Source organism: Sphaerodactylus townsendi, linkage group LG13, assembly GCF_021028975.2.
Source record: "Sphaerodactylus townsendi isolate TG3544 linkage group LG13, MPM_Stown_v2.3, whole genome shotgun sequence".
Classification (NCBI taxonomy): domain Eukaryota; kingdom Metazoa; phylum Chordata; class Lepidosauria; order Squamata; family Sphaerodactylidae; genus Sphaerodactylus; species Sphaerodactylus townsendi.
The window spans coordinates 35,871,551-35,898,557 of record NC_059437.1 but is presented as its reverse complement, the minus strand read 5'-3'; the positions used below and the strand labels follow the sequence as shown (position 1 = coordinate 35,898,557).

General features: G+C 46.4%; 1 protein-coding gene across 1 annotated transcript; it reads left to right on the top strand.

Annotated features, from left to right (window-relative positions):
* Nucleotides 1-1,289: 1,289 nt before the first annotated feature.
* PRODH (proline dehydrogenase 1) lies at nucleotides 1,290-23,053 on the top strand. The gene is made up of 14 exons (XM_048515092.1): nucleotides 1,290-1,646; nucleotides 3,656-3,864; nucleotides 6,249-6,283; nucleotides 8,649-8,792; nucleotides 9,501-9,565; nucleotides 11,147-11,263; nucleotides 15,063-15,142; nucleotides 15,682-15,763; nucleotides 16,470-16,562; nucleotides 17,778-17,924; nucleotides 19,893-20,068; nucleotides 20,172-20,270; nucleotides 20,434-20,522; nucleotides 22,252-23,053. Exons 1-14 carry the CDS (start codon nucleotides 1,314-1,316, stop codon nucleotides 22,443-22,445), a joined length of 1,863 nt encoding a protein of 620 aa, XP_048371049.1. The 5' UTR covers nucleotides 1,290-1,313; the 3' UTR covers nucleotides 22,446-23,053.
* Nucleotides 23,054-27,007: the final 3,954 nt, after the last annotated feature.

The window sequence follows — 27,007 nt, the reverse complement described above, 5'->3', positions numbered from 1 at the left end:
GCCAGAACTGATATTGTTACTCCCACCTCCCACTTTGACTTCTCTTTTTAATTTGTTTATATTTTATTAATTTTCTCAATGTAGTTAACAAACAGAAAAGAAAATATAAACAGAAGAAATAAATAAAGACAGGAAAATATAATACAGCTACCCAAACGCCATACAAATATTAGCTTTAATAGGTTGAATCTTGAGATTACAAAACTGATACTCTCACTTTGACTTCTCAATCATTATAACTGTCTGAAATCGCTTCCTGGGCAAGGCTCAAATGCCCAAGGGGAGGAGGGGGTCGCACTTCATTGGCACAGTGCCTACCTGGCATGCAGAAGATCCCATGTTCTCCACTAAAGGATGTCAGGTAGGCAGTGAAGGTGAATTCTTTTCTGTACCTGAGATCCTGGAGAGCAGCTGTCAGTCAAAGTAGACAGTAGTCAGTGGCATCGACCTGTGATTTTGCTCAGTATGGAGCAGGCTCATTGTCTACTCTGTGCCTTTACCCTGCTGCGAGCTTGTTGAAGTCTCTTTTGCACTGGGATGCTCCACAGCTACAGGGCTTGTAGCTTTTGACTTGCTGAATAGCATGCCTGCACCTTGCAGATCTCCAGTACTGGGGCTCCCCTAAAACAATGGGATCTGAGTTAGAGTGGCCAACTCGGTTAGGAAATTCCTGAGACTTGAGGGTGAAGCTTGGGAAGGGAAAGAATCTAGGTCACCGTCTACGCTCCAAAGCAGACATTTTCTCCAAAGGAACTCATCTGGAGAAAATGACCCTACTTGCAGGTTGGCTACTAGTCTAAATGAGGATGTTATGGAAATTGCACCGTGCTCCTGCTGCCTCACAGTCACACCCACTAACTGCAAATACAGGCTCCAACCCTCCGGCAACATGTTTAGAAACAAACTTTTCCCTACTATCCAGCCTGAGGAAAAGTTCTGATCAACTGAAAAGCTTGCTTATTTTTGCATGAATGTTTTAAGTTGACCTTCACACACGCACTTGCGCCACGGTTTCTGAAAGCGTCTTTTCTGGAAATTAGAGCAGATACTTTTTGTCACGTGGGCGAAACTCGGGAAAGCGTGTGGGGGAAATCAGAGCCGCGCCACGAGCTTGGCTCGGAGGAAAGTAGCAGAACGCGCTCCCGGCGACACTGGGGGGTGCGGCCTCTGCCTTGGTGGGCGTGGCGGGGAGAGCAGCGACCAATCCGCGGGCGCGCGGTGGGCCACTAATGTCAAAGGGCGTGGCATAATTCCTTGGCGCTTATTTAAGCGCTTAGGAAGTGTGATTTAATTCTTCACGCCAGTTCCCAGCTATGGCTTCGTCTTGCCGGAGTATCCGCGGTGGATCCCGCGCGCTGCACGCAACCTCAACCCTGCTCATCAGGCGCTGTCCGCGCTCCACTACCGCTGCTCCGGTTCTTGGTGCAGCCTCCGCCGAAACTGGACCATCGTCCTCCCGATCTGCAGCCCCGGCCCTCGCCGCCTCGCGAGATGCCCACCGCCCCAAGCAGTTGCCCCCGCCGCCAGCCGTGGACTTTGCCGACACGCGGGTGGCTTTCCGCAGCAAGACCAGCGGCGAGCTGGCCCGCGGGCTCCTGGTGCTGGGGCTCTGCTCCGTGGATCTGCTGGTGGAGCGCGCCCAGCAGGTGAGCGCCGGGTTGGAGCGCGCATCCGCTCCCTGGTACTAAAGCGGGGGTGGCCCCAGCGGAGTCTGCTGCCCCTTCCCCGCATGCAGAATAATGCACTTTCAATGCACTTTGTAGCTGGATTTTGTGCAGAATAACAAAATCCACTTGCAAATAATTGTGAAAGTGGATTGAAAGTGCCTGACGCTCACGGTAGTGGGTTCTGTAGAGGGAGGCTGGACTCTGGTTTTGCAAGCGTGAGGAAGAACCAGGGCACTCTTTCTTGCCTTTGGGGATGGGACCTATGCGAAGCCCTTCCCCAACCCTGGATATATTTCCCAACCCAGGATATTTCCCTTCGTCAACCCTTTATATGTGTAGCCTGGGGATGGGGAATCAACCTTTGTCTGCCAGCTGCTCCGTCCTGTCGGCTGCCTCAGCAACGGTGGACAAAGCTGTCAGAGACTCCAGTGGCAGTGGTGTCCTACCCCATATTGGCCTCGGCTGTGTCAGAACAGGCTTCTTGCTTTCTCCACTAACATTTATTCCTCTGTGTATTGTCGAAGGCTTTCACAGCCGGAATCACTTGGGTGCTGTGTGGTTTCCGGGCTGTATGGCCGTGTTCTAGCAGCATTCTCTCCTGACGTTTCGCCTGCATCTGTGGCTGGCATCTTCAGAGGATCCTCTGAAGATGCCAGCCACAGATGCAGGCGAAACGTCAGGAGAGAATGCTGCTAGAACACGGCCATACAGCCCGGAAACCACACAGCACCCAAACTTATTCTTCTCTCCTTGCCAAATACCAGAAACATATTTCTTTTTTGTGTTCTGTTTCTTCTCCTCCTGCAAAGGATCCTGTTCCCTACTTTATTTTTCCTTAGCCCAGCAGTTATTTCTCCTTGGAATCTAACTTTCCCACAGTCTAGCTACTGCACTGGGCTGTCTCCTGTTCAGCTACAGGAGCAGGATGGTGTGCAAAGGTTAGAATGTGAGCTGAAGGGATGACTGCTGGTTTAGATAGTTTTTTCAAAAGCATTTGATACATCTTTGGATGGTAGACTTGTTTCCATCACAGTTGCTGAACTGAACTCCCATCTTCAGGGGCAGTATATCTGTGAGTACCTGAAGCATACTCCCAGTGGCTGTGGCCTGTGTGCCTTACTTGTGAGCTTCTTAGTGGTGGGTGCCTCTCAGTGGTGTAGCTAATGGGGGCACAAGGGGACCAACCTTTCCCCTTGAGCACATTTTTAACGTGGTGCCTTTTCAACCCCCCCCCACCCACACACACACACACACACTTCCAGCCCAAGCCCCCAGGGTGGGGCTCTTCCTCCTCTGACCGCTACTTGGTATGTGTCATGGTGCCTTTTTTATGTGTTTGCTCCCCCTTACTTTAGAACCTGGCTAGATCCCTGATGCCTCTTACAGGAACTTGAATAGTCTGTATTGTTGTGGGGTCTGCTGATTCTGTGGGAAAGGTGATCTTGCTCCCATTTTCTTTAAATTGGAGCTACTATAACAAAGACTTTGAACTCTTTATCCTGCCCTCAAGATAGATTAGGATGTAGAACAATGGCTTACCTGAGCGACTCACTGCCCCCTCATCAAAAAATACACCAATAAAGTGCTGCTAATAGTTAATAAAGAAAGAATCTAAATATATGTGGCATAATGCATTGGCAGTAAGGTCCTAACAATATCAATGACAAGTACTCAGTGCTTTCTTACTATATCAACCTATTTCTTCCTGTGCAGTTAAGCAGAAAAATAGTCTGTGCTCCTCGAGGCAGTAGCAACAGTGCGGGGTAAGGAAGAAAAAAATTTTCCTAACAGGGAAAGGTAAAGCTTCTCCCTTTTTAGTATTTGGTCCTTTTCATGAGTTTTTTTTTAAATTAATGATCATGAAATAGAGGGCTGTCCCCGTCCCCCCAACAGGCTGCAATCCCAAGGATCCTTAGAAAGTCAGCTTCCCAGCCACATGCTAGGTGAGTAGGTGGGCTACTCTTCATAGCTCTGTTTACATTTTGCAGCTGATGACCCTCAGCCAGAAAGTGCTGGGGCAACGGCTCTTTGAGAATCTGATGAAAATGACCTTCTATGGGCAGTTTGTGGCCGGGGAGGATCAAGAAACCATTAAGGCTCTTATCCAGCACAACCATTCATATGGCGTGGGCACAGTGCTGGATTACAGCGTGGAGGAGGACCTAACCACAGAGGAGGCAAAGAAGAAGGAACCGAGGTAAGCCTTTTTCCAGTGGCTGTATTTGTCTGGTCACCAGTGTGTTCTGCTTGCTGCTTTGCATGAGAGAGGATGGCGAGGTTCTGAGCTAGGCAGTTGCATCCAACTAAGCTCTTATGACACTTCCGAATCGTCAGCTGGGTTATGTCAACAGCCCCACATGGGTGTCTGTAGAGAGGCAGTTGTAAATGGTGAGGCCAAAAGGCCACACCATACCAGAGGTGATGCAAGCAGGGATGCATGCCATTTCCTCCCCACTGTTCTTATCAGCTGTCGCTTGCTGGAGTAAGCGCCAGAGCTGTTGAGACTGCTGGCTGATGTTTAACATTGCAATATTGCTCATTCACGGCAGCAGAAACAGGACAAAACTGGCCTTTAGCATGGGGAAGGTCCATATTTCAGGATATTTTAGCCCACACTAACCTGAATGTTGAAAGAATGGGGCTGTATGCCAAGGATGCCGGGACTGTCCATGGCGAGCCATCCAAGGGGCATTAGTATTTCAACACTGTACAACAGCTGGGTTCCTATTTGCACTTTTCTGACGTCTCTCCAGGGCGTTGTCTTATCTTTCATCCCTTTCAAACTGATTTTTTTCAGTTTCAGCCTGTAATGCAGAGGGAGCCGTGCAAGTTCTCTGTAGTATTTATTTTCCTAATTTTTGGAGTTGTGTGACCAAAATATGTTTAATTTTAAGCTTGTTTCTACTACTGCTACCCCCACCACCCAAAAAAGGGGTGCTGGAGTGTGAACTCATAATGAGGCCTGAGGTCTCTAGCAGAGTCGTAAAGCTTTGAAGGCTAGTGGGTGCCCAGGGTTCTAGTCCATGGCTGCATTCTCAGATTGTGTGACTCTTGCCGTTGTTTGCATCTGTTTTGGCTTCTCACACAGGACACTCTAGAAGTGAACGGTTGCTATGCTGTACTATCTTACAAAGTGTGAATGCAGCTAAAGTCCATAGCGAAGGGATCTTGCTCCTGAATGGATAGGCTATGACATCTGTACTGTATAAAAGTGAATAGTTTATAAGCCATCAAACTTTTCTGTTAAGTTCTCTGCTGACTAGTAGCAGTACCCCAGGGTCTCAGGTGGTGTTTGTTTGGTTCTGCTGCCTCAAACCCCTTTAATTGGGGTGCTGTATTGAATCTGGGCCTTGGCAAGGAAATGGTTCTTCCCCTGAGCTGTGGTGCCTTTTGTATATTACTGTCTTCATGCAGTGGGAACCTGCCACAAAATCTGTCTTCTTGCTGCATGGATGCAAGAAAAATATATAGTTATTAACCTGAAAGTTACTGAGTGGGGAGTGTCAAATTGCCTGCGTGCAGCTGTGGGGTGGAAGCCAGGAACTTATCTTGCGACACAGGCTGGATTTTTCTCTTTGCTCAGTACACAATGTGCCACTTGCAGCTTCCCAAAGGAAGAAAAATGAGCCGATGGGCAGTGCGATTGGCTGAGGGAAATCCCTTATCCTTTGTCCTGATTGGTCATTTAGAGAGGCAGAGCCCTTATGCAAGCAGCAGAAATGTGCAACTGTTTACTAGCTGAAGCTAGGCACCCCAGGAAGAAGCCTTATCTCAGGAGCTGCCCTGGGCCCTCTTTCTGCTTTTGCTTAGTTACCCTTTTGTGCAATCTATTTGGTCACTGAATAGAAATTGTGTTTAGAAAAGTGGGGGCTTTCTTCCGTTACATAATCAGGTGGCAGTTCTTGACAACCTTTGATCTTTTCTGAGTGAAGTATGTATATTCACATGCTCTAGCAGCCCCATTCATTTGGAGGGGTTTGCGCAGGAAAAGTTAGGTATAGGGAATTCTGGCCAGTTGGCATCTACCACTTCTACTGACTTCAGACAGCAGAAGAGGGATCATACCTTTCTAAGCAAAACTGCCTGCAAGTAGAAAACAAGTGCATCCTTCTACTTCAGCCTTCTTTTTTCCCATTGACCAGCATTCACATGGTAATGTGAAGTGACACAGTCCTTTATAACACCCCAGCAGGCCAGAACTTCATCCTGCTGCATGTGTTGACCAGGCCAAAATCATACACAATCTGGTGAGGCACTAGAATAGACTGTACCACTTGATAGTCCGTGTGGAGCTGAAATCCTCACTGTGTACAAAGATTCTTGACTGAAGTAGCTAGCTTTCTGCATGCAGGGAGAATGTCACTTTTGTACAATATCACAAGGACATACAAGGTTGCCAGTCTTATTCCATGTATGCAGTCATCTGCACAGTTCACAGATCGCTTCTCTGGCACCCACAAAGCTTCTGTGGAACGGTTGCTGTTGGTTTACCTGCAAAGCTTGCTCAAGTCCTGAAGGGTAAGGTGGTATGTGCCAGTGAAATAACCCAGTGACTCACTAGGGTTTTTCTATTCCTTTCAGCTCATGTACCTCTTCATTTGAAAAGGAGACGAGCAGTAAGTAAAGATCTTTTTGGACAGTTGCTTCCTAGCTCTTGTCCTTCAATTCTCCTTCCACTCCAGATTTGTCTTCAGGAACTGCCATAGCAGTTTGTAAAGTGGGAGCAGCTTTTTCTAGCAGACAAGCTGAAGGCTGGCCCACAGTCCACATGAGGTTGCTGTGAGCTTGCTTTCCAAGCATGATGACTGGTTTCGTGAATAATCTGCTCTCTCAAGGAGTGTTAATCTTGCCAGCAAATGATACCCCACAACCAGGGCCAAAGCAAATATCATAAGGCCCTGAGTTGTATGAGAGATGCACATGATTAAAAGAATGCTTACAAAAAAAGTGTGGTGAAAATATAAAGATGAACTCTTCTTTGTATATATGCTAAATTCATCCATGTCTTACTGTATTGCCTGTTTTACCATATATCGCTTATAAACTATAACAAATCTTGCAGAATGTTTTTATATGTCCAAGGCATGTGGAGTACATGTAGTATACTTATTCTTCCTCTAAAATCCTTGGTCTTCATACCATGCTGGCTGCATCATGATATTGGTACTTTGTATTTACTGAAGTTACAGCATGATCGGGGGGGTGGGATTTAGTTGTGGAACTGGTGAGGGGCAACGGCAGTGGCTTTGCCCCCCCCCCTCCAGCTAAGAGGGCAAAGGCGCCAGCAGCCAGCCACTCCTCTTCTCCACTGTGACAGAAATCAGGGGTGCTCATTTTGCAGGTGTTGCCATTTGGGCCATGCTTTCACAATAATGGCTTTTTAATTCAAGTAAAGTTGAGAGACATATTTAATTAGTAAAGCATCTCAAGATGCATCTTCCAATTGATGAACATGTAACAAATGAGGCATAATACCTTAAATTGTCCAGAACTGATCCTCTCAGTTCTATGCCAATAAGGCAGATTTCATAATATGTTGTTGGCATGGAATATGTAATATGTAAGCATGGAACCTTTCCAAATTCCAGAAGGTATTGTGAAATTGATAAAACTTTGTAGGGAGTTCTGCCGAATGTGAATGCTGGGTGATATTTGGCTTGAAGTACGCTTACAGTGCCATCCTAAGCAAAGTTGTATCATTATAAACCCATTGTCTTAAATGGACTGGGAAGGATTCAGCTCTGCTTAGGATAGTACCATTAGTCACTGGGCCAGGCCCAAAGCCTGTCTAAATTGAAAGTTCATAGACAGTTCAGGCTGCATGCTGTCATGTTTTTGAAGGAAGGGGAAGCAAAAATAACTTCTTCCAGAGAATGGGTGATTTCTTGGAAGAGTTACTTCTACTTTCCTTTCCCTCTTCTGAGAAATCAACCATTCGGTGCAGCTGGATTTTCCAGAACAGTTTTTTTGCTTTACCTTCTGTGAAAAATAGAACTGACCAGCAGAACTGACCATAGTATAATTCATGCCAAACCTTGACTCCCCACCCCATCTCGACCTGTCCTTTAAAAATGTCCTAGAATCAAATTGTAGATATGATTAATTCTAGAGACTAAAATGAAATTATACATATAATATTATATAATAATCAAAAACAATTGCCAATAATGGCTATTCTTAATATAAGTTCTAATAATCTAAAATATATAAAAAGTAATAAATGATTGCTGTCATAATTTTCTAGAGTTTTTCTCACAAAATAAAATTGTATTGACATTGTTTTCATTTGTCTATTTACCTTTAAACTTTTTAAATCTAATACATATCATAAAAGTTAATGATAATCATTAATCATTTCAGCAATAGCCTTCAGTTTTCACCATTTTAAAAAAAGTAATGTGGATATAATACACTTTCAATTTTTACCTCCTGCTGCTTATAATACAGTATTACATTAAATTTTTTACATCTTGACAAATCAATACATTTGTCAACAAAGGATTGCCTAGGATAGTCCTACATCCAAATGGTCTCCAAAAGCCACTTTAAAAGCCTTCCCTTTCCCCTCTCTTCCTCCCTCCCCTCCCCCCCAGGGTGGGTGGGCTATGACCAGATGATGGTCCCCCCTTCCCTTTCCCTCTCCCCCTTTCTCCCCTCCCCCCCCCCCCCGGTGGTTGGACCACAACCAGGTAATGGGAAGACCATAAGGCAGTGAGGCATCATAATCATTGCATGGATCTCATTCTAGAGTAGACAGAGCCTTTCAATATTTTCAGGAAAAGTACAGAAACTCAGCTTATGCTAAAAAGAACTCTCAGCACTGCCAAATCCCATCAGGAGCTTTCTTAAGCCCCCAAACCCCAAGTTAGGGCTGGAGTTGGTGTGGGGGGGCAGGTCGCTAGTCTGCTTAAGCTATTATACAGCAAATGTATTTAGGCTGTGGCAACCGTTCAAGACCTGCTTGCTCTAATTTTCTCACAGAGCAGAGAGAAACGCAATACAGTTCGGATCACAGGTTTGACAGTCGACGGGCCGGTGTCAGCAGTAACCATACTTATTTCTATGCGGATGAAGCTAAGTGTGACCAGCACATGGACACCTTTCTGCAGTGCATAGAAACCTCAGGTAGGCATTGCATCATACAGTGGAGTCTTCTGCATCAGCCCCTCTCAAATCTTTATGCAACCAGTGTTTGGCTAGGGAGTGGAAGGGCGCTCTGCTGTAGAGGAACGGTCATAGTTCAGTAGCAGAAAGTGCCTGATTCAACCTTTGCCACCTTCACTGAAAAGGATCACTGGTTAGAAAATGAATCTGACTGAGACTCTTACTGCCAGTAAGAGTTAATGTTGGATCGATCGACCAGCTGTCTGGCTGTACATGAAGAAGCTCTGTATATTCAAACCACCCCTTTCTAAGAGCCACAGTAGTAGACTGTGTTGTGCTGGGATCCCCTTTACCACACAGGATCAAGTAACTTGTTTACAAAGTCCCCATGGGGATGGGAGTTCTATACTTTCCAAGCATGAAGAGGACCACACACAGTTTTCCTTAGGTCAGAGAAAAGAGCATGGGTTGGGGGAAACTGAGACTCTTTTCCCACATTCACCAGAGTCCTTATCCAGTTTGGCTCATACACACCCATCAAGGAAGCAGGAAATTCCTGCTATAGGCATGACCCAAAGGCCACATGAACTTTGTAATGTCATGAATGGTAATGTGCAGATTGGTAAGATTTCTTATGGGATAACCCAATAGAGAATTGTCAAATGTCCTATAGGGTTTCAGAGCCCTTTTGCAGAAAGGAATGAATTACACTCAATCTGTTCCTTGCAGCTGGCAGTTCAGAAGATGACTTCTCAGCCATCAAACTGACTGCATTGGGGAGGCCTCAGTTCTTGGTGAGTAAAATGCATGCAGTTGCCCTACTCCCCTGTCTGTCGAATGTGATTCGGTTTGGTAAACCAGGCTACAAGGGCTGTTCATGCAGTGAGATCACATCTGTAAAACTGCCTTCCCGGGAAAGCTTGTTCAGCCCACTCCTTTGTTGCTTTCTGCAAGCTGAGCTTCCCCATTTTTAAAGGCCTTGCCTATGGTCTGGCATTGAAAGTCTGCTGTCTTCATATTCTTGTTGGTATTGGGTCATGTTTTGATATATGAATCTGGTGTCAGATGGAAAACAACATAGTGGTTGGGATTTAAAAACTGATTTCAGCAGTGATGGGACATGCGAGAGTGCTAGTGTAGTATAGTGGTTGCCGTATCTGCTTGTGATTTAGAAGGCCAAATACAAATCCACCAGGGGCAGAGTGAGGGGAAATTGTGCTGAGGGCGCGCATGCACCCTGTGCTCCTGCCGTGGTGGCGACCACCCTCGGAGCACCATGATTTCAGTGGTGGGATTGAAATAATTTAACAACTGGTTCCGGTGGTGGGATTAAAATAATTTAACAACCAGTTGTTTACAAGCGCCATTTTAACAACCGGTTCTACCAAAGTGGCGCGAACCTGCTGAATCCCACCACTGCATGTTCCTGCCATGGTCCAGCCACACCTCCCCTTTGGCTCTGCCTGGGGCGCTGCCCCCCATCCCATGGGCACTACGCCACTGCTCTCCACCAAGAGATCTTTGAGTCAGACCTTAGGGCAGTCATAAACATTCCATCAAACCTATCTCACAAGGTGTTTAAAAGGAGAACAGACCCATGAAAGCTGCTTGGAGCTCCTTAGAGGACTTATGGAATACAACATGCTGGATAAATGTTTATAAAACTGAATGGTGCAGGGGAATTCTGTCATACCTGTAATACTAGAATTTAAGAAGAAGAAGAAGAAGAGTTTGGATTTATATCCCCCCTTTCTCTCCTGCAGAAGACTCAAAGGGGCTCACAATCTCCTTGCCCTTCCCCCCTCACAACAAACACCCTGTGAGGTGGGTGGGGCTGAGAGAGCTCCAAAGAACTGTGACTAGCCCAAGATCACCCAGCTGGCGTGTGTGGGAGTGTACAGGCTAATCAGGCAGCAGAGCTGGGAATCAAACCCGGTTCCTCCAGATTAGATACACGAGCTCTTAACCTCCTACGCCACTGCTGCTCCTAAGATCACTTATTGCAACTGGCAGTTGGCAGTGAGTTCAAAAACCTGTTTCATGTAACAAACTATAGAATTCCCAACTGTAAAAGAAGGATAGATGCCTTTAAAGAGAAGAATCACATTCATACTGGGAGTGTTTTGTCATGGAAAACCCATATTCAGAGATAACACATGTTATGGAATAGAAGAGAACTCTTGGCTTCATGCCCTAGTTGATGGCCTTTCCAGAGACATCTGGCGAGCGAGCAGTATGCTGGACTCAGTTGGCATGCTGTTAATCTGACCTACAGGGCCTTTCTCATGTTCTTGTGCCTGGGCCATCTGCCCCAAGCGGGTTCCTTCTGCATGCAGAGCCTACCTAAATGGGGCTTGTGCTCTACCTTTCTCCAGCTGCAGTTCTCGGACATGTTGGTGAAGTGGCAGAGGTTCTTCTACCAGATGGCTGCAGAGCAAGGCATGGGGGGTCTCACAGCCCTGGAGACAAAGCTGGAGGTGAAGAAACTTCAGGTGAGTTAAACTCTGCCTTTTCTCCAGTAAGTGACATTCCCCTGGAGTACCAGAGGCAAGATTGCTCTGTTTTGGCCCTTTTGTCTAATCAAAATAGACTGGATTATGGGTAGAGTTTTAGTTTTTGTAATTTAGACATTTAAAATGTAATTTAAATATTGATAATGATTAATGTTTGACTCCATATTTTTGTATATAGTTACCATTTTCTATTAAAGTACATGAGATTAGAATCTTTTCTGGTTTCCGAAAAAGAGTTTTAATATATCTGCCACTTAAGCTAATTACCTCCTATTAGCCATCCAGTCCATTAATTGCAAAACACCTCTAATAATTCGTGTCTGCTAAAAAGCTAGTTGTTGCAGATGTTAAAATTTACTGTCAGTTATTATGGCAGCAGCAGCACAATTCTTTTAAGTTCTCCCTAGGTATATTCTGATAAAAATGTCTACTTGTTCCAGCTCTTATAAAATTCCTGAATCCTCTAATTACTGTATCTAAATCTTATCAAATGGATGAGTTTAACTGTATGTGAATTATTGCAGATTCTTCCCAACTATCTTTGTATACCCAGCTCTTCCACTGATGCTTCTAGTCATTCTACAGATTCTTTTTATCAGCATTAGAAGTCAAATTCTTCAGTTCCCCACATTTTTTTTCTGAGCAAACCTACTACATGATCCTGCTTTAACCACTTGCTTCTAGCTCTAGCCATTTCCTGTAGTTGTTTTCACCTATTTGCAGAGACATAGCTCCAAGTGGGTGGGGATTGGGGGGGGGCAGAATTGGGGCGGAGGATGCACTGGGTGCTTTTCCCCCTTGCTACGCCTCTGCCTATTTGCAAAAGCATATCTGCTAGTTTTACCCTGAGCTGTCGCTCCATAATTTATAGCTAAGAGGTCTGATGCAGTCATAAATAGATCAGGTGCTGCATTTGACCAGGTGCTATACTTCTCTTTAGTCATCAATCAAGTGTTAGTTCAGGGGCAGACATGCTGTTCTCTCCCACATCCAGGTTGCTTGTTGCTGTTCCCTTACAAGGGTGCATTTTCCAACCCTCAAGCAGAAGCCTTTGTTCTTCACCCAATTTTGGTCTGGGTATCTCAGTTTTTTACAACTACCAGTACGATTGGACTACTTTTGGATACTAATGCATCACCTGTCCTTAATTTTAATGTAAAATTTTGCTAGTTGCCCTAGATTTCTTCCCCCGTTAATAAACAGTATATTCAAACATGCTCTGGAATGTAGGGTTAAAAAACTGGGCTGGAAAAAAATCATTTCAGTTGTTGCCAACTTGATAATTTCCTTCTCCGCTATCTTATCATTAATCTTTTTAATGACTGGAATATAAGATTTAATAGAGCCTCTGTTTGCAGATAATTTATGCTAAAATACTTAATACCCTGCCCCACCCCCATGCAAAAACCCCTTGGGTTTGTAGCTTAATGTTTAATACTAAAAATTCATATTTTACTTCATTTAGTTTATAGCCTCAATTTATAGGATGTAATTTTTATTACCTGTAATACTACTTCAACTGAATTTACTAGGTCTGCCAGCAACGAAGCAATATAATCTGCATGTATTTCAGTTTAGATCGTTCCAAGTTCTTAGGCTCATTCCGCACACGCAGAATAATGCACTTTCAAGCTGCTTTCAGGGCTCTTTGAAGCTGTGCGGAATGGCAAAAACAGTTGTGAAAGCAGCATGTGCGGAATGAGCCTTAGATTATTCCAACCACTTTGATGTTCCTCTTCGGATTTTTTTTATCATGATTGCTGAAACCTCAATTCAAAGAACACGGCTGAAGATGAAGAATATTTCTGAGTTCCCCATTGCAAATCTATTATTCTTCCAAATTTTATATACATATATAAACCTTTAATGGCATAATTAAAACAACAATAGCAAGATAACAGCAACAATGGCAACACCAGTATGATAAATACAATCTCCAATACAGTTATGACCGTTTGCTAATAACAGAGCACAAAAATTTAGCCAACGCTTCCAATACTCTTGCAGATCCACAATCCAACATGGTTACCACAATTGATAAATCCGTATAATCAGTGGGGGTTCTTAGCCATGGGTCTAGCTAGATATTTATTTCTAGCTAAGCTATGTAACAGGCAATATAATATCATGTATTGGATCGATTCTTCATAGGCTGAGGTGCAGGGACAAAGTCTTTCGTTAAAGGGCACTTTCTGTATTCTACCCTGAGTGGTAGCTGAAGGGAGAATATTGCACCTGGCAGGAGTTAGAGCTCATCGCAGTTTGGGTTCTAAAACCAAATGGAAATATCTGGCCATGGTATGCGGTTTTAACGGTATGCCCAAGTGCAAGGGTGAGCAACGATTATTTGCCTGCTGAAGATGAAGAATATTTCTGAGCTCCCCATTGCAAATATATTCATTCTTCCAAATTGTGATTAATATTTTTTGAAGTTGAATGTTCAGCAGGGAAAAAATATTTCCAAAGCCAAACTGAGCTAACTTTCCTCAATTGGTTGTGACCGTCATGCTGAAGGTCTTCTGAATATCAGGTGTTAAATGCACCTTTCCCATTACTACTGAGGTCTTTCAGTAAATTGGATAATTTCTTAGCCTTATTAGAAAGCATTTGTTTTTGTCAAACTGCTTTTGAACAAGCTTATTGTGAATACTTCAGCATGATCCTTTTTAAACATTCTGCTAAAACAGATGTGTAGTATTGGTCTTGTCTTCCGTCTCAGTAATATTCCCTGCTTCAGTAATCAGGGCAGAGGCTAGCAAGGGGGGACAACGGCCGGTGCACTGATGTGTCCTCCGCCCTGGAACACCCTTGCCACACCCCCACAGGGGCGTGCGCCCGCTGCATCGCGCGCCCCCTCGCCTCTGAATTGGGGCAGTTATTGCCTCTCTGAGCAGTTTTTAAAACAAGAAACATGTATTAATTGCTTTTTATAACCCAAAGTGCCAAAATGTTCAGAATATCCCAAATAGAAACTAACCCGGCTTGCTGCTGTATTTCTAATTACGTACATTTAAAGCTTCTCTTCTCGGTCATCCTGGCTTACTTGGGGAGTGAGAACTCTGCTCTCAGCCTTGTTTTGTCCAGGTTTACAGACCTGTGAAGCAGTTCGTTGTAATGAGAAAAGTCCTGAGAAATGTCTTCAATAATGTGATCAGTATTGTACCTTTGTGTGTTCTCATTTAGTTAGCCATACTGTTTGCATTTTCAGAGCAACTAGGTTTTATACATTTTAGGCAACTGCAAGCTTTTGCCGTATATCTAAACTTTATAACTTCATTTTTCCAACTGCTGGATTAATGCCAAGTATTGCTTATTTAAAAATAATAATACAGTCTGTTTTTTTAAAATAATTGCTAGTATTGGTTGGCCTTCCTCTTGCTGGTTCTTCCTCCATCTTGAATGAAGCTAGATTTATAAAATCCTCTCATCGCTGCTTTCTCTCTCGTATATTTGAAGCTCTGGATGGGGGTTTGGAGGGAAGTTTCAGTTTTGGCTTTCAGTCATGTTGACTGGCAAATCCTGCAATTATATCAAAAGCTAGTGAGCAGAATGCTGATAAACCCCAGGTTGATTGAAGCACCTGGGGCATTCAGTCAGCAAGCATGTTACAGAACCTGGGTTCCTAGTGGGGCGGAGACTGCTGGGCTTAGCTTGCCCCTCTTGAGAGGCTGCAGGGTTTTTGAGGTGAATGCCTGCTTCCTTTGGATGAAAGGGTTAGGGTTGGGGGCGACCTGCTACAACATGTAAGGTCAATTCTGGTTCCTTCAATCTCTGGTAGGAGGCTCTGGCCAAGCTGGGAGTCGCCACCAAGACAGAGAGCCAGCACTGGTTCACTGATGAGAAGCTGCGCGAGTCTGGGTGAGTTTGGTGGATGGGCGGATGGGGGTTGTGTCTCAGTTAACAGACTTCTTGAAGCAGCTGCTGGGGGTGGAGAAATCACATATTTGGAACCAGGGACTTTTTGGTGACCCCTTCCTTTGGAATTGTGACATGTGGATCTGGGTACTTATAAGCCTCCTTGGGAGACAGACATGAAGAGAAAGAACTCAGAATCAGCCTCCTGAAAATCTTGGTTTTTATTTATTACAGTTCAGGTTTCTAGCTTCCTGTGGCTGCAGGAGAAACTCAAAAGCAATCCCTGGTAGAGACAGAAGGCAGCCTGATCAGTTGAGGAATGGGGTCCCAGTCGTCTTAGAGTTTTCTGTCTTCCTCCATGGCAGCTTAAGCCTGCCACTACGCCACTAGAGTGTGGGAGCTTCCAGCCCCCTGAGTTGGGCACTGCAATTTAGAGTGGGAAACCCTCTGTGAAATTTGGGAATGATTTCCACACACACACATGCCCCAGACCTGGCGCTAAAAATGCTACCTTTTTCTCTCCCCACCGCCCCCACCCCCAGAACAGTGGACTTGCTAGACTGGAACAACTTGATCGATGCTCAAGCTAACCTTTCCAAACAGCTGCTCGTTCCAAACATGAAGGTAAATAGCCAGGCCTGCCAGAAGGACCTGGGCAGGGGAGACTGTCATGATGGCTGGGGATCCTTCCACTTCCATTGGAGTTGCTCGTTCTTTCCTGTGCTGGGACCTCGGTGTGTGTAACTCTTTTGTGAAGCTCTGTGGATGCTGGGTTAATACTCAGCAAGAGAATAGCAGCCAGACCTTTGGTCCTTGCAGTTGCGCCAGCCACACTGTAATCTCTCCTCTGCAGGTGAGGGATGGATGAGGTGGAGAAGCTATTATCATGCTACCACCCCGGGCATTTTTTCGTCAAAACAGCACAACTGATGCTTTGGTGGGCTGTGCCAAATTTGTTCCCTTCCTTTGCAAGGCTTTTGTGTGGTCAATCTGCAAATGGAGATTAATTCATTTTCTCCTTGATCTGTGAGCTGAAGAGATGCTCAGCATCTTTACCTCCAATGTGGCCGAGGGGAGGGGAAAGGAAGTGGGGGCAAGCAGCCAGGGCCTCCCTCTGGTGGACTAAAAGTGGGGTAGGTTGCTTCAAAAGCTATTTTGCTCACTCAGGCACAGTCCTCCTTATGCAGGAGACTTGTCTCTTGCTCAGCATCCTATCCCACCAACTGAGGAGGGAAGGCCCAGTTTCATTCTCTTACTCCAAGGACTTGGGGGAAGGGAAGGTGGGGTTGGTTCCTTCGGCTAGAGACCTCCACATCTTGTCTCCTTGCAGACAGGGCAACTTGAGCCACTGCGGTCTTCCTTCACAGAGGAGGAGGAGATGCAAATGAAACGGCTGCTGCAGAGGATTGATGTCCTGGCTAAGGTAAGAATTTAGGAGTGACATTTTACCTGCTTCACAGGAACTGTGGAGGGACAGCGCTCTAGGTTGGGAGGTGGATGTCCAATAAAGCTACACTTGGAGGTCCTTGCCTGGGTTGGTTTTGCCATACCCAAACTTGATAAAGGTTTTGCTTTCCCCCCAGGCGTCAGATAGATAAGCCTCGGGATGGAGCGAGTACTTTCTACTCTTTAATGCTGAAAGTCTCCTCACTCTTGGGTTCCAGGCTGTAGCGTAGTGGCTAAATGCAGACTGAAGAGTTCATAGGATAGCTTCACCTACAAATTCTCTATGCAGGTTTCAGGACAGTTTTTCTTTTTCTGCCCATCTATAAAATAAGCACGATGACCTTGCGGGTCTGTCTTGTAGGCCTATCCAAGAAAAGCTTCAAATCACACTCAGCACTAAAAGAACAGAAAGAAATACCTTTATTAGGACCATGAATTTACAGTTATCAAGTAAGCTTTTGAGTTCACCAGAACTTTTCATTAGGCTGTTGAATTCAGAAATTCAGGGAAGAAGAATCCATGCCCCCGGAGGAGAGACTTTGGGAGCTGAGTACATTTAGTCTGGAGAAGAGAAGCTTAAGGGGTGACATGATAGCCATGTTTAAATATGGGATGCCATGTTGAATGAAGAGGGAGCAAGCTTATTTTCTGCTCCAGAGACTAGGCCATGGAGTAATGGTTTCAAACTATTGGAAAAGAGATTCCACCTAAACAATAGGAAGAACTTCCTGACAGTAAGGACTGGTCGACAGTGGTATAGGTTGCCTCAGAGTCTCTTTGGAGGTTTTTAAACAGGCTGGATGGCCAATTGTCAGGAGTACTTTGATGTGTTCCTGCGTGGCTGGGTGTTGGACTGGATGGCCTTTGCAGTCTCTGCTTACTCTATGATTCTAAGAGTTTCTGGGTGTTGTAGAATACCTCAAAGTCTGCAGTTATAATAGTTTTAAGCTCGCTTTAAAGATGTACCAAGTAGATGGGTAGGTTTGACTTTGTAAGCTGCAGAAATCTCAGTTTACATCAAAGGCTACTGAGAAAGAGGCATACCGACTGTTCTCCATATTTAAATATGTAAGCATGCAGTTATTCACATCCTGCCTCTAGCATCAATTGAATTTCCCCAGGTGGATAATTCGTGTGGGGGGAGGGGGGGTTCTGCTAACTTCCGTGCCATTACAATTCTTCTCCCTTTCAGAAAGCTACAGAGATGGGTGTGAGGTTGATGGTGGATGCAGAACAGAGCTACTTCCAGCCAGCCATCAGGCGCCTCGCCCTGGAGGTGCAGCGCAAGTTCAACCAGCAGAGAGTGGCCATCTTCAACACATACCAATGCTACCTGAAGGTGAGAACTTGGCCGATTACCCACTGCTGGCTCTGCCCCAACCTTGCCTTGCTGTGACGCAAAAGTTGCACCAGAAAGTGCGCTCACTTTCTGCAGGAAAAGTGAGAAGCACGGGCGGGGCTAGAGGAAGCGCATCAGGACAAAAAATCTTGCTCCAACGTGCTTCTTCTCTCTGTATGCCACAGGGAGGAAGTGCGTCAGGACAGGATTTTTTTTTGTCCCAACGTGCTTCTCCCAGTGTGCGACAGGAAGGAAGCCAGACATGCTCCAACTGTCAGTGTGCTGCAGCTGTCCCTCCCCAGGGTAATTGGCTGGTGAGGTTGGAGCAGGGAGAGCCTGAGGCCTCCTGCCACCCCATGCAAACATGGTGCTCAGTCAGCCAGGATCCAGGCAACGTTGTGCAAAATGTGCTGGAGGGAAGCTCTCCAATTGCCCAAGAGGCAATTGTAGTCTTCTTGTGGCTTCTGCAGCAGCCCTTCTAAAGAAATAGGTGCTCCAAATGTAAATTGGATGACCCTGGAAACAAGGAAGGCAGCAAAATAGTTTTGTCAGGAATTGTGGGCAAAAGGTAGGGTTGGACAGGTGGAAATCTCTGGCAGAGAAAGGTGGTGGGCCACGGGATGTTCACTTGGACAAGCAGCTTTACTTGGGCTCATCCCCCCCACCCCCACCCCCATACACCATCTTCCAGCTTTGACTGCAGCTTCCCTAACCCTGCTTTGTGGTGATCTTTTTTGAAAGGCTGTAGCCAGAGTGTTTGTACCAGTGTGAATGGGAAAGTGTAGATTTTTGTTTGTTTCAGGTCCCACTTTGGGGCCATTTTTCTCGCCCTGGTCCATTGCAGACATCTCATTCTCTTCCACTAGAGGGCTTTTTAATATTGCAATTGACATTACTATAACATAATAATAATATGGAAATTTGTCAATTATCATTTTTGTTAAAGCCTGAAAAGGCCTTCAGCTGCCAAGGGGTGGGAGTGGCAGCCAACAGGAGCTGAGGCCAGCTTGGTCCACTAAAAGAAAACAAGCTATGATTTAGAGTTTGATGGAACTCTTCCTCGGGCAGAAGGCTTGAACAACTGTGAACAAAAAGAAAGAACTGGAGAGAAATTAAAGGGCACAGTATTAATTCTCATATGTAGTTTCAGTCCTAACATGATAATAGGGGTGTCTGAGTGGCCTGACAGTTTGGAACCGAGTTTTATCTTATCTTTATTACAACATATGTTGGCACCTGCAAAACTTACATTGACATGTCCCTGGGGGAAAAGTCAATGTTGACTTTTGCAGAATGAGTAAACCTTGGGGTAGAGCCAGCATGGATGAGTTAACAGACCCCAGTACAATAGAGGGAATGAACCATTCTTTCTATGACTACCAATCTTGATTTTCTTTGACCTGAGATTGCAAATGCCTGAGCAGACCAGGTGCTTGGGAGCAGCAGCAGCGGCAGAAGACCATTGCTTTCACCTCCTGCATGTGAGCTCCCAAAGGCACCTGGTGGGCCACTGCGAGTAGCAGAGTGCTGGACTAGATGGACTCTGGTCTGATCCAGCAGGCTCATTCTTATGTTCTAGAGCTTGCTAGAAAATAAACTCTCCATGTAGTAACATAAAATTGAAAATGCATCTTGTGTTGCAGAGTAAGGAATGTTTCAGCAGGTGGCAGTAGAAACTAGGTTTTCTAGTTGAGTTTTTTTTAATACACACACATACATAAAATGCAGCTTTGCCCTCCTCCTTTGAGTACAGTGTTGTCCGTTGTCAGAATTTGTGGTCCTTCGGAAGGCAGAGAACAAAGGGAAAGACTGAGATTAGAATCCCAGCAGAGCTAACAAATATGCCCTTTTAGCAACCTTAAATAGGTCAGAAGGATGATTTATAGGTTTGGGTGTTCCGTAATAGACTTTTGGCTTTTCCCTCAACATGGCAGCTGACGTGCTCTCCATTTTTCTCTCACTGAGCAGGAAGCATATGATAATGTGACCGTGGATGTGGAGCTCTCACGTCGGGAAGGCTGGCACTTAGGAGCCAAACTGGTGAGGGGTGCCTACATGGATCAGGAGCGCAGCAGGGCAGCCGAAATGGGCTATGAGGACCCCATCAACCCAACTTACCAGAAGACCAGTGAAATGTACCACAGGTAACAGGGCAGGGGGCTTGGAGTCTTGGGAGGGCAGTAGGAAGGGCAAGACATCCCCAGGCAGTTCCCTTACCCCCCTGTTCCTGTTTTCTATGTCCTTTAGATGCCTGGACTACATCCTTGAGGAGATCAAGCACCACAAGAAGGCCAGCGTGATGGTGGCCTCCCACAACGAAGATACAGTGAAGTTCGCAATTCGCAGGTACAAGGGAGCAGGTGAACTTTTTCCACCCATTTCTTGGTAAAGTCTGGAAGGTGACTCAGGAGTGTGTTTGATTCACCAGTCAGGCATGCTTTGGTGGGCAAGATGCAAAGGCACCTAGTTTGATTCAAGGGTTTGTAAATGGTTTTTCCTTATGCTTCAGGATGGCGGAAGTCGGCATCCATCCTTCTGAGAACAAGATCTGCTTTGGGCAGCTCCTAGGCATGTGTGACCAAATTACCTTCCCTCTGGGTAAGCATCCGTGTGAGTTGCTGGGTTGTTTTGCGTGGGGCCCAAGTCCTCCTGGTTTAAAAACACCACTACTTCCGGGGTTCGTGTTTCTTAACATGTGGAAATCTTTTGGTTACCTAGGTGGACCCCTGAATCAAAAAGAGCCTATTGCAATGTGTTCTATGTGGGTTTGAAGACAACCTGGAAACTGCATCTAGTCCAGAATGCAGCAGCCCAACTTCTTTCAGGGGTTAGCCACAAGGGAACGTATGTTGCCCATTTTGAAGTGGCTTCATTCACTGCCAGTCTGTCTCTGAGTTCAAGGCACTGCTTGTGACCTTTCAGACTCCTCACATCCGCATATTTGAAGGACCATCTCCTTCCCTATGTCCCTGTGCACCAGCTAGTCACCAGGCAATGCTCTATTGGCTATCCCACTATTTAAGGAGGCTTGTCTGGCATTGACCAGAGCACAGGTCTTTTCCATTGTGCTCCAGCTCTGTGGAATGGGCTCCCTTAAGTGCTGAGAGCCCCCCCCCCCCTTGGAGATCTTAAGGAGGCACTGCAAGCCCTGCCCTTTCACCAAGGTTTTGAGGAGGTTTGAAAAGCAGGTATCTTTTGGGTTGGGGGAGGTGTTTGTGGCTTGTTATTTTATCTTTGCTTTTAGCTGGAGATATTTTAACTGTCATTGTAAGTTAGTTGCCTTAAATCTAGAGGAAAGGTGGAATATAAAAATGCTTTAATAAATATTTCTGGTCACTAGATAGGAAGGTCCTTTGTTAGGCCGTTTCCGCACAGCGGTGGAAACGACTGGGTCGGCGCATTTTGCGCCAACCCAAAGACGCTAGGACCATCCGCACGGACGGTCCCGGGAAGAGGCGGGACGCTGGCGCCACGGAGCGCTGGCGCCCGGCCGACCCGGCGTGTCCCTGGGCCTCCGGCACGTCGCCGAGGAGCCTCGGGGACCACGCCCCTGCAACCCTGCGATGCTCCTTCGCTTTCGGCGGCGCAGGCCAGGGGCTTCGTCCCCCAGGCCTCGGCGACGCGCGGAGGCCCAGGGACAAAATGTACAGTGCCGAGGCGGAAGGCGGCGTGAAGCCGCTGCCGTTAAATTTCGGCAGCGGCTTCACGAGTGGCCAGCGTATTCCCAAAAAGAGCGCTTCCCAGCGTTCTGGGAGAATCTCTGGTCGGCTGGGCGGGCCAGGCTGGAAGCTGGGCGCAGAAAGGGCGGGCAAAGAAGCGGGCGCTTGCAGCTGCTGCCCCGATGCGCGTAATGGCGGCCTGGAGACGGCGTTTTTACCGTCTCCAGGCTGTCATTTTCTGCCCGTGCGGAAACGGCCGTAGTTACTATGGGCTAGTGGTTAGCATTCCTTTAGGTCCAGTGTCGTCTTCTGGGTTGGAGCCAATGTGGTGTAGGGGTAAAGAGCAGCAGACTCTAATCTGGAGAGCCAGGTTTGATTCTGCACTCTTCCACAAGAAGCCAGCTGGATGACCTTGGGCTAGTCACAGTTTTCTCAGAACTCTCATCCCCACCTGTCTCACAAAGTGTCTATTGTTGGGACGGGACGGGCATTATAGAGACTCCTTTGAGAGTCCTAAAAAGGTAGAGGAAAAAGCAGGGTATTTAAAAAACCAATTCTTCTTCCTTATAAAAACACAGCACGCCCAGCAAGTGAGCCCACCCGTGCTGTTCAGGGTGTTGCTGTGAGAGTGTGAATTCATTGTCCCTTCATTCTTACTTTGCTTGTAGGCCAAGCTGGCTTCCCAGTCTACAAATACGTTCCCTATGGGGCTGTGAACGAAGTGCTCCCTTACCTGTCCAGGAGAGCCCAGGAAAACCGAGGCTTCATGAAGCGAGCCAAGCAGGAGCAGCATCTCCTGTGGGCTGAGCTCAAGAGGCGGCTGTTCTCAGGCAACCTTTTCTATAGTCCAAGTCCACCCTAGACTTGCCTTTGAGCACCAGCTTCTAGGGTAAAGTAGAACTTCTTGACCGCCTATTGAGGAGAGCTGACAACCATGGCTGGGGCTACTGGTGGTATCCAAGTCATAGCGCTTTCTACACTGGCACTTGTGCATACAGTGCCCTCGGAGGATCTTTTTATCTTCTGACCTGCTTCCTGCCACTTGAGACCATGTATGTTTTTGTGTCAAGTGGAGTTTGTTGTAATAGTGTACTGAAGTTTTGCCTGTAGGAACACACTGAAGTTTGGTTTAGACTTGTCACTGTCTAGGACTCGGCCATCTCCATCCTACATAAAAATGATTTAACAGAAGCTTTGGGGGCTGCCAGTGAATGCAACAGGAGAAGAATTCTGCTTACAGCAGGGGTACTGGAGGGCCCTGGCTGGGAGCATGTAGTGGAAGCAAACCTCAAAAGGGCCATGGATGTGTGAGAGAAGGAAGATCATGGACCTTCTTCCTAAGTGATAGGGAAGACCCAAGCCACTGCCTACAGTGGTTTGAACCCCTATTAGCTGTGTACTTCATTTGGAATGCAATGTTCAAGCACTTTGTAACTTGCTTATGAAACAAATAAAGTTTTTAAACGGTCAGCAAGGCTAAAGAGTAGTATAACAGAACAGTGTATGTTGTTGAGCCTCAGTCTTCCAACCTGTATCTTGCGAATCAAACACACCTTTCCATCTTTCCTCCAAGTGTAGTCCTGTTGTTTCTCTGGCCAACTTGTTTGTAAGACTATTAGAGGGGTGTGAGAAGGATACTTTTCTTAACCAGGATAGACTGTACACGGCTTCCTTATTTCTACCCAAGCATGCAACCTTCATAGTGTTCTACTGTTGGGAATGGGAGTTATGTGAAGTATCTGTTCTGCAGGAAGTGGTACTTGTGGTGGAGTGTGTCCTGGGTTGTGGGCTGAATTACCTTGAGTTTCATTGATGGCCTACAAATACTAGTATTCACAAGGGAACTATATGACCGAACCTACGTAGATGATCTCATCAGGGACACAAGCCAAGAAGGGGCTACGCTGAAAGTAATCATTTCCTTATGCACCTTCATTTGCATCGGTCTAGACCCGTGGTGGCGAACCTTTGGCACTCCAGATGTTATGGACTACAATTCCCATCAGCCCCTGCCAGCATGACCAATGGGCCGTGCTGACAGGGGCTGATGGGAATTGTAGTCCATAACATCTGGAGTGCCAAAGGTTCGCCACCATGGGTCTAGACTCACTGACAAGCAAATAAAAATCTTGCGGGGGGCGGGGCAGCAGAGAGAAAGCAGACAGTGGTCTTGCATTTGTTTCAGCCTGCATTTTTAAAGTATGTCCAGGAGGTGGTGACCAAGAGCTGTAATTCCTGCAGCTGGCAGATGTTGAGCAAGTCATCCCCAGTTAAATCTTCTGCCTTAAAAAAGCAGCTACAGTGGAGCATGGAGGCAACGCAGCTGGTATGTGAGCTATTCTGGTAGGACTGCCTCCTGCAGGAGTTGAGGTCAGGAAGTAGCCAGGCCCCTAAGATCAATAAAAAGAGCCTGCCAGTGCCTCTATTCTCACAGTGTACAGTGCCCCAAAAGGCCAGAAGCAAAGAGAGGAAAGTATTCAAAGCTAAATAGTTACTTAAAAGGGGGGTGAGACGTATCTTCTCATTTGGGACTAAAGGCTGCTGCTAAGTTTCTAAAATGAGAGGCTGTTTGGATGTGGGCACCCCTTCTCTGCAGGTGCTCAGGTGTGGGCTATGCTTATAGCTGCTCACCACTTGATTGCAATATTTAGTGCTCTGGAATGCTGTTCTCTGGATGTTGACTATGTATTTGAGCTGTCAAGTTACAGCTGACTTAGGGTGACCCCATAGGGGTTTTCAGAGGAAGAGATGCTGAGAGGTGGTTTGCCGTGATCCACATCACAATCTTGGTATTCCTTGGATGTTTAGCTTTTCTGAGATCTGATGAGATTAGGCTGGCCAGGTCAGGGATGAATGTTGCCTAGACAGGCCGTAACAACCCACAAAAGTCAGCTGAGAGAAGACCCGATTTAATAACAATGCTGGTGGTTAAGAATGTATAGTCTGGTATACGCACAGCTTTTCCTTGAAACTCTGCAGCCTGTGTTTGCAGTTCTGTGCCCATTAGCGCATCACCGTATCCTCATATGTTAAATAGCAGAAGCTCAACTAGAATACATGACACAGTTTAGCAAAGATGCCATCACCCCAAAGTGGATGCCAGCACAGTTGACCAAGAAAATCAAGTAACTGAAAGTCAAGGAGCACAAGAAGGTACCTGGGTTCTGGCAAAGCTGAATTGCTCATAAGGCAAGCCAAAGGAGAATTTGAGTGGCATGCTACTAAAAACTTCAAGGGTTTCTTTACATATAGAAGCAGAAAACCAGGCAGGCAGGTGGCTGGAAGGCAAAGCAGTGAAAAGACTGCTGAGGGACGATGGGGAATCTTCTGAGAAGTCAAACAAATTCTTAGGGTACCTTCAGTGAGGATGGCATACAGCAGGCAGCCTGTACCTATTTGAACTGCTAATTTCACAAAGTATGCATGAAGAACTGAGCCAGCTGAGGGGATGAAAAATGAAGTTTTAGGGTGAATGGGCAAATTAAAAATGGACAAGTGTCGGAGTCCTGCGCCTGTATACCCAAGGGCTTTTAGGAGCTCAGATACAACAACAATTATCTCTGACAATAATCACACTGCACTAGTGGACTGGAAAGTAGTAAATGGAATGGTCTTAATAAAGGGGGTCAAGAGGAGATCTGGGAAATTACAGGCTACATAGTCTGATGCCCACTAAAGATGGGAGCATTCTTGTGTGTTATAAAGCAGTGGCCTTCCATCCATGGTATATTTCAGAAGGGCCTGTTGATAATACATGAGCACAAAGGTGCCATCTCTCCTGCCTCTTTTTACATGCATCGGGCCCGTTTCCTGTCCTTGACTCTCCTGGTCTGCTGACTACAGTCCTGGCTCCGATACCAATGAAGTCATAGATCTGGCTTTCTCTTTTCCTGTCACATGACTCTGTCACATGTTAACAATGGAGCAGGTCCTGTGTCGCCATCTGGAACTCAAAGGGGTCTTCGCTGTGGGGAGTTTGAAGATTTATTGCACCAGCAAGGCAAGTCCTACTCTCAGCAAAAGAAGTCCTGCCTCGCCAGCGTTTTAGAGGGCCTTGACAGTGTTAATACGAAAGTGGATTACAGTGATCTGGTAGTCATAGATAAGTGGTGCTGCTTATTTGTCAAGTTTATTTGGCAGATATAAATCACAGCTTCCTTTGGAGTTCTTCGTTTGTCCCATCTCATAAGCTGGAAAGTTGGAAAAGCTGCAGAAAAGAGGGTGCAAAATTATTCCACTGTTGGAATAGTCTCCTGCAGAGATAGACTAAAGAGCTTGGGACTTCTTTTTCTGTTTAGAATATACATGTAGTTCTCATGAAAAAGTGGGGGGGGGGGGGAGGATGAGCTGTTGATTCAAGCCAGGACTAAACCTGTAGGACCTGTAGTGATGGCCACTTTGCTTGGATTGCTGTAAAGGCAGGCACTGGACAACCTTATAAAGGATAGAGACATTATACTCCTGTATGCCAGTTGCTGGCAGAGAGCAATGATGGGGGTTGCAGATTTGGTCTCTGGTGCTTCAGGGCCATCTTGTCAGCCATTGTGGACATAAATGAGCCCATTAGTATGATCCAGCAGGAATCCTCTTGCTAAACAGCTGAGCACATCATTCAAACTGATCACTGGGCACGGGAATTTTCTGACCTGCCAGCATGATGCTTAAATGAAGACTCAAAGAGCACCTGTGCCCAGCAGATGATGAGGACACTCCTCTGGGAATGCAGCCTTCATTCAGAACAGATCTCCAGCCAGTCTCGAACACAAGTCCCTGCGAAATCAGCGAAACTATGGCTGCAGTTCTGTACGCTTGCAACCCTGTAGTACCAGAGGGAAGGTGGTTCCTTATGCAAGGCAGAGCTACTGCAACAATTTGAATAAGAAACTGCTTTGTCCAAACCCAACAATCCCCAGATCATGCACTCCTATTACCAGGAGACTGTCGTGCCTGGCACCCCCAGACCCGCGCTTAGGTATGTTCTGTGTTGAATAACCAGGAATCTGCTGCACTGAGTCTCCAGCATCAATGAGGCTTCCCCACCACTACCACCATGTCTTGTGTGGGGCCAGAGAGACAGCTTTGCGTGGGCATCCTACGGAACTCTCTAACACTTGCTTCCAAACGCACATGCACAGAATCGAGCAGTTCTTTCCAACCACATTTGAGCCAGGGATCAGAGGCCAAGTCGGGTGGATTGGCGCCCCTTTCCTCTGCATTGGGAGGCAGCAGGCCGCAAGCCCCGCGTGTTTGCCATGCAGCGAGGCCCACTGAGTGTGGGGAAGGGGCTTCCTTCCGAGTAGATGCGCTGGAGTTCCAGGCCGGGCATGAGAGGAAAGCAGGAGCAAGCGGGGGGGGGGGGGGGGGCCGGCGGCGCCTCTGTCAGTGGCGGAGCCTGGCCGGGGCTCAGGCGAGGGGGGAACCAAT